The sequence below is a fragment of the Cuculus canorus genome, chromosome 2 (genome assembly GCF_017976375.1).
Source record: "Cuculus canorus isolate bCucCan1 chromosome 2, bCucCan1.pri, whole genome shotgun sequence".
Taxonomy (NCBI): Eukaryota; Metazoa; Chordata; class Aves; order Cuculiformes; family Cuculidae; genus Cuculus; species Cuculus canorus.
Window position 1 is genome coordinate 65246522 of NC_071402.1, and position 12898 is coordinate 65259419.

Genomic DNA, 12898 nt, shown 5'->3' on the forward strand with positions numbered 1-12898 from the left:
ACTTGTTTGAGATTCAGAAGTCCGACGCACTTTAAATATTAAACAGTTGTTGCAATACTATGGGGAATTTCATTCTATTGTCTCATTTGTGTCCCACCAGGATGAAGCTTTGCTTTGAAAAAATGGAACTCTGATAGGAAAAGAGTGAATCTATACTTAGATTCCAGTCATGTACTGGAGCACATCATTTTCATAGTAAATTCGGAAGCATTTGGTGAAAATGGATGAAGGTCTGTAAAAGATGTTTTAATCTGGGTATTTGATTTTCAGCATATATGTGTTACAGATCAAGAGTACAAATATATTGATTCCTTGATGATCAGGACACGGACAGGTTCCAAAGGCTGGCTTTTGTCATCCAATATTCTCACATAAGCCAAAGCACATCAAACACTCAGGAAACAGCAGGTACCATTCTGGTAGAGCCCCACCAAAGCACTTTAAATTGTGCCAGCGTATATGCAGCACACAGCCTGAATCGCATCAGCTACTTCAGAAATGTGTTTTTAGTACTTTCTGGTCAATTGTGTCTCAGCATGTCTTGATCTATTACACAAAGTGCTAAAAATTATGCTGCAATTCCTGGGTTTTATGTAGGACTAGCTAAGTAACGCAGTAATTAGCAGCCAGCAACCTGAGGCTAAGAATAGATTTTTTTGTTTCAAAATGTCTTTTTCTTAGTAGGGTCGAAAGTTCCCAAAACATTATGCTCCTATGTTGTTTTAGTGATAGAGAGAAACTTCTTGGGTGTTGTTACAGGAATATGTGAGTGTTCCAAAATTGTAACTTTTTTCCCCCTACTTCTGAAGTGTCTGGAGATAATTTACAGGTGGGAGACTGAGAAAGCTGATGATTCAGTCATCTGCCTGAGGTATGATGGAATTATGCAGCTCAGCTGGATACAAAACACGGGTTTCCTTTGGTTCTAGGACAAAAGCCATAGATCTTTTTGGACCTCAGTAAACAACCCCAAGTCTCAGTATAGGTCTGTGCTACAGTCAAAGGCATTAGACCAGCTTGTGTAAAACATAGCCATGCTGCATTTAAATGAAGTAGCTCTGGGACTGACAGCAGCAGCAAGGAACTTGGCCTAGGTATGCTGCCCAAATATTTACTCTCATTTCCAGATAGGATGCTGCAGCTACGGAGGAGTTCCAGGCTGCTACCTCTAAATTGTCATTGCTAACTAGACTAGGCAACGTAAAGCTAGCTAGGATGATTACTTGATCTGTAATCATGCTTTTGGCTGCCACAGAGATGTAACCTTGCTTAGGTTAATCCAAGTATACTAACTATTCTGTATCAAAAGATGAGGGATGGCCCACAACTCAAAATTTTTGTGTTACTTATGTACTAAAGAACACAGGTGTTTGTGCTACTGAGTATTTAATTCTGAGAAAGCCAGCCATGTGTCTGGTCTCACCATCTACGAATCCCTTCAGAAGTCCTGGAGACCCCTGGTGGCTAAATTTTCTGTGTGTCCTAGAGCGTGTTGCAATAGTCAAGACATTGAAAATCTGTCCTATGTACTTTAAGCATGTAGAAAATCCGTGTTCAAAGTATATAGAAAGACAGAAGTGGGATTTCCATTAGAAATGTGAGATACAATGATTTTGTGAGAGTTATGCAAATCTTCAGTGTAATAACCCAAAGTGAAATCAAAGATGATGCCTTGGATACACATAGAGTGGCAGTCAGGATGATCAGTGTCACTTGCTGGATGTCACACTAATTCTATACTTCCCAAATGAGTCCTAAAGAAGTTATTAATTTGAAGTCTGCTCCAAATTTGTTGTAAGCCTTTTGATGAATATTAAGGCTCCTCTATACATACAATAGAAGCATTCACAAGCTATTTTCTCAGATAAAGTATTTCTATAACACTTTTAATGTCTATTTATTAATCTCTAGGCATATCAGAAGACAGATCAGATTTCTTCTCTGTAACTATATTCAAATGCTAAAGAGGACTTGTAGTTTCTGCATTATTTCATTCTAGGAAAAGCATGAATATCAAAATCTCTGGAATTAACGGCGAAACTAAAGAGCTCACCATATAACATCATTCATTAGTGACACAAAGTGATGTTTTACAAACCAGAATAACAAGGTCCTCTTGATACCACTGTTATCTCTTTCTGATGTTTGCAAGCAGCTCTCTTGAGAAAGCATTCATTTTGGTAAGTGTCTCCATTTGATCCACAAACAGGAATATAGTCTGTCTGACACTGAAAAAGAAATTATGAAGAAATTCAGTCATGGAAAAGCATGTGATTAATCTCAACTGCATACTAATATAGCTGTGTACATATGTATTATTAGCAGTAACTTATAACACTGCCCAATAAAGAAAGATTTAAAATATATTAGTTCCTCAATATCACTGTACGTATTCCTTTGAGATCACCAAAATAATAGCTCAACTCCATATAGGCTGAACATAGGATTTTAGTAGGAAATATTAAAAGAATAAAATAACTGTAGTGGGACTCAGTAATGGCTGGAGGGAATATGACAAGCATCTAGAAGTATTTGAAGGATAAACACTCTGGGAAAGGAGAAAATTTCTTCAAGATAACACAAGAATGTATGACTTGGCACAGTGGGATGAAACTGAGCAAAGGAAAATTTAAGGTGAACAGTGCTTAAGGGGACATTTGCTAATTTTTTGATCACAGAGGGATCTTTCAGTGGAAGTGGAAAAGAATCACCATCCACATTAAATTCATGAGCATCATGAGTCCGTTTTACTTGGTCAACAACTATAATACTGCTTTTGTAGAACTATGCTGAAATTTTTTGAGCTTAAAGTCAGTGCCATTGGTACATTCAATAAAAAGGAAGGAAGAAAGGAAAATTTATCATTCAGAATAGCTTTGGCAGCCTCTATTCTGCTATTTTCTTACATTCTGAGCAAGATGGATTACATACTCGTGTATATAAAATGTATTAAAATGCTGGGAAACACACAGAGACCACCAATCCACCTAACACCTGTGAGGTCTGCACTACTCCCTGCTGAACTGGTGATCTTGACTCCACTTCATTGCGTGGAAAAGGAGATGGTGCCCTGTTTGGGGCTGCAATGCTAACTCTATTTCCAGGCACCTTTTGCATCTTTTAATTTCTAAGAAAAAGAAAACTCAAACAACAAAAAAAAACCCAATGAAGAAAGACAGACTAGCCACCAAATTTCTTAACCGTATGAAGTGTATGATTAAACTGGTATAGTTCAATCAGTGATAATATACACAGAAACAGCAGCATTAATTAAGCTAAACTGCTCCACAAGAACAAGAGCTCCTTCTCCAAATTCCAAGCAACAGTCTCTGTCACAACAGTTTCTTTGTGCTTCGGCATACAGAAACTTCAAAATGGTCAATTTTTAAAACATGATTTTGAAGGGAATTATCCTTCTCCCTTTGTCATCCTGCCATTGATGACCAACTGAGAACGAACTAAGCATGCAATGACAGAAATAAATCATGCTGCCAGCTCTGAAAATTATTTCTAACAATTTTGTAATACTTTCCCACAATGAGTAGCTCAGACATTCAACCACAACTGTCAGTTCTGTCATATCTCACACCGAACAGTCACTTCAAGGGAATAATTAAACAGGTAGCTCTTGAGGGGAAACAATACTTTCCAATAGATAATTCTCTATGCAATCTCAAAGTTGCTGTTTGGTATTTTAAAGTTGCAGGTTTGTGTCCTGAGAATAGAAAGGCAAAGTGATTCCTTTCTTGCAGTTTGGTAAGACTTTAGCAATTTGGTACAGTGCAGTCAAAAGTTCTCATGTAAATATCCTTCAGCAGTAGAGTTGTTTTCTTGTGAGGAAATCCTCTAATAGCTTGAATGACCAAAAGGTAATGCATCTCTCCATGGATGGGATCTGCTCTGTACAGCATAATGTGGAAAAATCCATCAGGTTCCGTCTAATGCTGTGCGATTGGGGGGTGCCCGGCCTCTGAAAGGATGTGAGATTTACTTAATGTCTATATTCCTTTTCCTATTGTGTCTTATTAAAGCAGTTACCTTATTAAGTCATGTGCTATCTAGCCTTTCTTATGGAGATTGCAAAAGAGCCCCACACCAGCTGTCTCTCACCTCCCTGTCCCACACCAGTCCATAACACATTCACCAGGTGTTAGTCAGTTTTTAATTTAGGTTTTGTAAAACGTCATCCAAATTACAGCAAAAGACCTTCCCAAAATTTTGGTTATGCCTTATCTCCATTATAATAAAAATGATGTTATCCTTTTTCCTGAGTAGGCCTGCAGAAAGTCAGGATATCATTAAGGTCACTACAAGCACAGCACAAGTAAATCCTTCAGCACCTGTACCGCAATCTAATTTGTAAATTCGATTCTGGGGAATCAAATTTTGGCATCTTGCTTTACGTTAGATAACTTGGCAAGGCAGAGAAAACCTACAAGGTGTTCGGAGAGCCCAGAGAGCTCTTGCTGCCATGACATTATAGCTGTTTAAGTGACAACTCTGAAATTTGGCAGCCAGTCATCTCCAACAGAGATCCTAGAAGGAAAAACTACAACTTGTTAATATTTAAAGCTTTAGAAGACTGCACAGTTAAGAAATGCTGACAGATCAGGAGTGGTGGTGCCTTGTAGGCAACTGAAATCTCTATGCATTTTCCTGAACCTAAGGGATGGTTTGTGCCAGCTTTGTCTGTAGTTCAAGGGTGGTTGCAAACAGCCGTGACCCTCTGTGGAGGTGCTAGTTGCAGCTGAATAAATAAAGTTGAGAGTTACAGAAAGAGTTCAACCAGCTATGTTTGAAAAATACAATACCTTCTCATTATCCTTAGACTTCTTTCCTTAGAGTACAGGATTAATTTTTCAAGAAGCACAGGTAGATTTACAATTAATCTAAAATAATATTGCTTTTAAAAATGGGTTCTTCAAGAAAAAGTATCAATCTATCACATGGGTCAGTTTCTTTTTTAGTTCTCATGAACTGGATGTTAGGAAGTCTTAAAATTTACTACCTACAGAAAATAAATGAAACTTTTGTTTAGCCTAGGGTTGTATTTCTTTTCCTTTTCTTTCTGTCATTACTGGGGTTTGATTTTATTATTATTTATAAATAAAAGTTACAGCTAGAGTGAAGGCTGATGAATAAACTTGTCCTCTTAAGGTTTTTTCCCTTTAAAAAGCAGTCAGATCCCAATGTTCTCACAGGACATAAGCTGCAGGGTGCTCCCAGTGCAGGTACCTCCTGAACGACACCATATCAAAAGCCAGATTTGAAACACTAGAATCCCAAACCAGTGTAAGTTCACACACACACTGTTACTATTCTGGTTCCCCTTGATTTATTATTTATTGGAAACAGAACACAAGATTATTTTTAAAATACTGAAGGATAGCCCACTCTAGGGTTGGATGGTAACACCTCTACCTCTTGCAGTTTAACTGGGAGTCTCATAATATTTGATACATTTGTCCTGGCTATAAATTTTAAAAAGAAAGAACTTCAGTATTCTCTTTTATCTGAAAAGGGGTGGGAGGGGAGAAACAGATGCCAGGATAGTTATAAAAACTGTAAACTAAAGGCTCACAAAGCATTGAAGCAAATTGAACTTGCTAATAAATCAAATTTCCATACCTTTTTTTCCTGAGTGAAACTAATTCACCATTTTAATTCATAAAATTTATGATCACTAGTGATCCTGTTATTATCTGATTTTCAAAATGCCTTAGTATCTTCAAGGGACTTATGTAACACATTTGGCCACCAGCAGAGCAGGGAAGGATCCTCCTGATACTGCGTATTAGAGTTAGTAATCCAAAATAAGTAATGCTTTTAAATTATAAAGCTTCATCTGGTGTGTGTGGCAAGGCTTGGACACTCTCATCCGGGTCACCTCCTGTCTTGGGTCCTGAGGAAGGATGAAGCAAGGTGGGGTGTCACCTGGTGCTCCTCACTTACACTCGTGCCAGTTGCAGGTCGGGTGCCCGGCACACATAGTGGCCCTCTGTTCTTTCCCACATCACTCTGCGCTGCTGGCTGACCAAAACTATATGAGGAGCAAACATGATGCCACACTCTCCATTTGTTCCCTGAGCACATCCTGGTAAAGTTCAATCATATACCATCCCAACCAGTGCCATTAAAAAGGGAGCCTATGGTCAGGCTACAGAAGTCTATTAGTGAGTGAAATATTTAAAGCGATGATTCTATAAATACTTCAATACACCTAAAAGATTGGTCAGAAATGGCAAACAAAAAGGTTGCAGCCCTTACCTGGAACTGACACGTACATTTCAAGCCATCGCCCTCTTTCTTGCACACTCCATATTTACATGATGATTCATCACACACTCTTACGTCGGATTCCCTTACGTTTAACTCTGTGAAAAAACAGGAAAAGAGACAGAAAAGAAATTGTAAGATGAGTAATTTGGGGGATTGTTTGGCCCTCAGACCCACTGAGCCCCCTATTGCCTTACCCCCATATTGAAATTAAAGGAAAAAAGCCAGAGCTGTTCCCCAGGCTGCTTTGTGGTGGCTCCGTCCTACTCCCCAGAGGTACGTCCTGCTCCCTAGAAGCAGTTTTGCTTGGTTTGGCACAGCAGTTGAGGCTAAACGCTGCTTCACCACACAAACAGATACAGAGCAGGTGTGTATTTACAGTGCCCAAATTCCCTTCCACATCTCCGCTGCCGCGGATGCCCCCAGGACAAAGCCTTCCTTCATATCTAGCAGGAGTCGGGACACTTACACAAGCCATAGCTTGTGTTTCTCACCCACTACCTCTTCTTGACTTATTCGCAACAAAGGTGCTGAAAAAGGAAAGGCTAAAACATTCTCTGCCTGGTTTTCCAGCCTCTGGCTTGCCCACACTCTTAACATTCAGACTAAAAATAAACCAAACTGTGTTTAAACTATTACAATTTGCTTGCACTGTAGGAGCCAGAGTAATGAACCAGAGCCCTCTGTCGTAGCTGCTGCATGAAAATATGGAGCACAAACGCAGCTCCTGCCTCAGCAAGCTTGCAGCAGAGGTACAGCTGGCAAAAGGGAAACCAAGGAGCTGTACACATCAACTGCACAGGCACTAGCTCCAATACAAAGGTGGCTTAAATGGCTTCAGGCTTTTAGGGGGCATTAAAACCAAGGGTAGTTTTAAAGAAGGATAAATACACCATTTTGAAAGAAGTATTTGATTTGAGCTATATATAGGAGAGAGAGCAATAGAAGGTACCGGTGGGATAATGGAAGTGGTCAGTGTTAGCCTAAATGTGACCCTGTCAGGCTGTGTGGGAATGGTGCTGTTACTATTGATTGTAATTAAAATTAACACCAAGGACTCTGCAAAAATCCACTGCCACTGTTTAAGGCTGCACTTATATCAGAGGATATAATTCAAAGCTGTCTGTGCTTTAATTTGAGTCAGAAACCTCCAGGACTCTATAGTAATATGACCCATTGAGAAACTCATTGACAGTGGTGTGATTTAAAATAATGTCTGTGACTTAATAAGCAAGCTCTATCCAGATAACCGGCTTAAAGAAAGCGTTGAATATCAGCCACTCACAAACGGGGAAAGGTAGGTCAAAAGCAGAAAATAATGCCTGCTGCCATTTGTAGACTTAAACAGGCAGTCACCCGCCTGCTCCAAGCAGTGTCAGCAGTTTGATATAACAGCGACAGACACCCTGCAAAACCGCTCCTGTGGATTTATGTTACACCCACACATATAGTTTATATAAGAAAACAAATAATTATTCAATAATTTGTGTAATGAATTATGCTGTGTGTCGTATACTTCTATATTTAACATAGGACAATTATGCATTTTTTCACAGCAACATTACAGGATTATAAGTCAATAGAAGGTCCAGTTATATTCCACAGATTTTGTTAACTGTGACCAAAAAAATTGAAAAAACATTGGCTTTTTTTTTCCCTATGAATCCATCATTCCCAAAGGCGTAAACGAGGAGTGCAATGTGTGTAACACCGGGCAGTTAGATATTCCGTATGCCAGCACAATCCTGGGCACGTGTTCTCTAATGTTATTCTTAATGTTGCCATTTATCAAGCAGGACTGCTGCGTTGTAAGGACCGAGTTAATGTGACAGAACATCGCAGCTTTTCAATTTAGTGTGTTCATAACTCACTCCTGAAGAAAATGTGCCTTTTTTTCTCCTCGTGAAGATCTGTTCCACAAAGATGAACAAACTATCAAGATTAATTAAGGGGAAATGATTGTCATATCTGAAAGAAGGATCCATCTTCAGGTGATATCACATTTGAGAAAATGCAATTTGGAAAAGGGAGTAGTAACCAGAGACAAATTACAGTGCAAACAGTGCAAAATGGTTTCATCAGCTCGGGAAAATAAAGAAACGTGGGCCCCCCCTTCTCAATGCTCAACTGAGCTCACTGTACTAAGTGCCTTGCAGAACCCTAGCCAGTACTCCCAATCAGGAGAAGAAACCTCTTGGTTTCCGGAACTCATGCTTGAAATCCTGAGGGTCAACACTATGTCCAATTTCCTAAGCAGCGTAGTGCAGACTTTGCCCCCTCTGTGTCCTCCAGTGTGAAGAGGCGTATGACCATGGAGGAAGGAGCCTCTTTGCCATAGTGGGGGCAAGAGACTTCACTTTTCTGCATGGAAGACGAGGATGCAGAGGGCAGGCAGCATCAAGGCTGAAGCAAAGATGTACTTGTTCCTAACACAGCTATTGCTCTGACTGTAAAAGCCGGTGAGAAAGGGAAAGATTTCAGAACACTACTGTAACATGAGACATGAAGATGGGGATGAGGAATCAGTCTCCATGAGCCCTCTTCACCTCAAGAAATTGAGACTTGATTCTTTTTAAAAAATCCACAGAAAGAATTATGATGACAGAAAGCGCACTGTTTTAATGGTTACTTAATTGTAGGAGTGGACTGTCTTTCTTCCCATATAAACGACAAATATGGATTATAAGGTTCGTGTGCATGAGATGAATGCTGAGCAGGCAGAGTCATTCAGAGACCAGGAGCCAATGTGATTTTCCAAAACCAATAAAAAGACAGGATGCTGTGGTGACTGGCACTTGAATGTGTCAGATGAACTTTATTCTATTACAAGTTGTCACCTAATCCTTGCTTCCATTCAGAGGCAAATTCCAGCAGCCACGAAATCAAGACTCCAACATGCGCATGATTACATATGAAGGAATCATGAGTACCAGAGAGCGCAGTGGCCTTAACATCCTCATCTACAGTGTTCAGTCCAAAAACGAACATGTGAGGATTGATGTCAATAGTGATGTGATGAGGAACAGTTGATGTTTAAATGGAGTTTCTGCAATTATTTCCAGAAGAATGGAATCACTATCATCGTATGTGAGAACAGGGCTATGAAAGGAGTACAAACTGTGTAGCAAATGGTTTAGGGTAATTTCTTACATGTTTCTTTAATGCCTATTGCAACTCATTTCCTAGACTTTTAGCAGGTATAAATAAGAGAAAGCCTCAGTGTGTTTCATTACGTACAGCAAGAAGATGGTAAGTAGTAATTCATTAACTCCCAGAAGAAAATATAATTAGCGCAATTAAATCAGGCTTCCAAATTTATGATAAAATTAATCTCCAAAGACCTGAAATGAGGTATTAAAAATGATTTGCTAATATCTGTGCAGCCAATACACTTTCTGGCAGTGTGAAGGCTGACCAGCACAGAGCAGCTTGCAGAAACTTGGCTGCAAAGGCCCATATCAAGGTCTGCTGGGTTTTTCATCCATCTTTTGAAATTAATTCAACTTGTGATAATTTGATACATTAAAAAAAATGAGGAAAGCCTTCTCCATTTTGACTTCTTTCAAAGAATTTGAAGTACAGCTCAATAGAAGTATCTGGAGGTTGGCTTTTTGCCTGTGACCTCAAAATGCATTGCTCTGAGGCGTGAACTTCTCATTATAGGCTAAATTACACATGTCAAAATGCTGAACCTGAAGATGAAATCAAATTTGTAGGTTTAAGCACATCAAACACGTTGCTTCCGTCTGGATACCCTGAAGATAAAATAAAATCTAAGATGGGCAAATCTGGTAACTTCATAAGCAATTTGTTTTTTCAAAACTTATATTTCTCCTGAGGTTGGAAATAGTACATAGTAAGGATGAATGGATATGAGGAACAGAAAAAATACGCCTTTCCCATATGGAAGTAAGTACGTAGGTTTAGTTCAGTGCTGCCAGATTTGGATCCCCTGAATATTTCAGCTGTGCCTGGGAAAAACCCTCTCTGCCTGCCTGCCTTCTTATCTGTTCTCTGTTTCCTATGGCTAAGACCCCAACCTGCGGAGCTGCTGGGACCTGTGGGTTTGGTACAAGACAGGGAAAGTCTCACTAAAGGGAAAAGACATGGCAGCATGAGGCACCTCACTGCTGCTTGTCTGTCCTTCAAACAGTTTGTTCTTTGTGAATCCAAGCTTTAAATTAGGATGTACAACCTCTCATGGAGGTTACACACACACACACGCGCGCACACAGACCCAGGAAAGTTCATAAAGGATCTGCTATTCTACAGCTTAAAATAACCCCAAAATTGTACAAACACCTGAAGTGACTCTGGATTGTCTTTGGCATATCATTGGCTTTTTGGGGTTTGGCAAATTATTCTGGAATGACTGGAGAGCTTCAAGGGGGATGCGTGTGAAAATCCTTATCTTAAGGATTATAAACCAAATTGCTCACTCGACAAATACAAGAATAATCTGTCTCTTACTCTTGAACAAAACTTCACCTGCCAGTCACACTCTCTACCCCACAAGAAAGATGATACCCAGAGAAAGGTCTGTGCCCTAGTTGCTCCCAAGCATAGCCTGCCCACTCGAATCATGAAGGTGAGTTTGAGTGATATCACAGGTATATCAGTAGTGGTAGTAGTAGTTAAATTGCTGGAAAAAAAAAGATTCTCCAGGGAATATTTTGGATGCCCCTGGGACATCTCTGCTCACCTCCAGTTGCAGTCTCAGAACAAAACAACACAACTTTCATGCAGGTCCTACCCATTCCATGCAGACATATGAGCATCCCATCTGTCATGGATTTTAGATTACCACGTCCTCGAACGGCTTTAACATTGGCTGAGACTCTAAGATCACTTGTACGCATTGACACATAAACATTTACTTTCAGGTCTTTTAATCTGCAAGCTCAACCCCATCCCACTGCTTTTTCAAAGTGCACCCAGTACTGCCACTGCTGCAATAAGTCATGTAAATGCTTACTGAGCTGTTACACACAGGCTGTGGACAGGAAGTATAATTTCAGGAGTCCTCATGTGTGATCTAGTTGTTCTGCCACTGGAAAAATGTTGGAATATGCATGTGAAGTGAGGCAGCAGAAGTTATTCCTCACATCAGCCACTGGGCACGAATTTCAAGGACAAATACAAGTTATAGTCACGTACAATAGAACTTGTTTCTACTTATTTTATTGCAGGTCATCAGTTTGCCACTGGTTCCAACTATGCCTGCTGTGCCAGTTTCCCTCCTTAACTTACATTTCTTTACAACTCATCCACTACATTTTCTCTGCCCCCTTCAAAGCATCATGAGCAACATTCAAGAAACAGCATGATTCTGCTCTGCAAGTTGAAATATGAAGTTTAAGGGGAAAAAAAAAATCTCTGAAGTAGGGAGTCCATTTGCATAACCACTGAAGAAGCAATGACGAAGCACCAATAGAGGAGAATCACCCCCCTTACCAGTATTACACTACCCCAACAGTGAAATTAGCTAAAAATAGGCTTTTTTTCCTGGAGACTTTGTGGTTTCTTTTAAGATAGTCAAACCACATGTTAGACTTCTAGTTTGTACCACAGATATGCAAAACAGGGACACGGATGTGGACAAGCATACACACACGTCTCAGTTCTTTGCAGGAGACGGGAAGCAAAGATTGTTTGCGTGGTGGACACAAAAGGATATTTTTATCATCTACAAGCTTCAGTGTGCCACATCCACCAGCGCTAACCTGATATCTTACCACAACTTCCATGCTGTTCCAGTAGCAAATAGCAAAACTAAGAGTCAAATCTCACCTAACATGTGCCAAATACTGAGGTGAAGTATTGCTCCACCTGTTTTGTTCCTGCCTGGTGAATGTTTTATTTTAAAACAAGCCAGTACCTACTGCTCAGACTTGTACATGTACTCAAACAGTTCTAGGCGAAAGGAACCCCCAGGCTTTGCATTAATTTCCTTGACACTTGCCACTAATGCTATATGAAGAAAACACCTCACATTTACTCCTGCATCTTCTTCTTCTCATATTCATAAAGTGTTTCACTGAAACATATTTCATCCTAGGAGACAATGAAAAAGAGGCCACTGCCACCTTGGTCGAGGATGATCCCTGGCTTTAGCGCTGCAACCAAAGGAGTGTGTGTTGCTTCTTAATCATTTAAGAGCATGAAGTATTACTAAAACATGGTGCCTTCAGAACCACGACTTTTTAAATCAAATATGTATCATTGACAAGGCCTGGAAATACCATTTATTTCAAAATTAATAAACAATCTCTACATAAGGTTACCCATCTATTTTGCTGTCCCTATCTGTTTCAGCAGTTGTGGATTATGAAAATCTTTATAAGTTTCATTGCAGAGTTTATGCTTGTTGAATCTCCTCCAAATTTCTTCTCAGAAATTGTCTGAGGTTATGGATGTGAGAGAGCGGACAACCCCCTCAAACAAAATTACTAATTACTTGTTCAAATAATTAATACTTGCTTAATAATTAATACAGACAAAGCAAGACAGAATGGGTCACATCATGTTGTTCATAGGATAAAGTAAATTTTTCAGAAAAGAAAACAGAAAATAATAAACTCTACTGTGAAATTATTCATTGCACATTCCCTTTGAAAATATA

The 12898-nt window shown here is 39.6% G+C and overlaps 1 protein-coding gene across 1 annotated transcript in view; it reads right to left on the reverse strand.

The window, feature by feature from the left end:
• Positions 1–12898, reverse strand: part of TMEFF1 (transmembrane protein with EGF like and two follistatin like domains 1) — a 119685-nt gene that overhangs the window by 43995 nt on the left and 62792 nt on the right. Inside the window, exons 2-3 of the mRNA XM_054058696.1 lie at positions 6268–6374; positions 2099–2228 (exon numbers count right to left, since the gene is read on the reverse strand). Of these exons, the coding sequence (XP_053914671.1) occupies positions 2099–2228; positions 6268–6374 (237 nt within the window). The remainder of the gene's footprint in view (positions 1–2098; positions 2229–6267; positions 6375–12898) is intronic.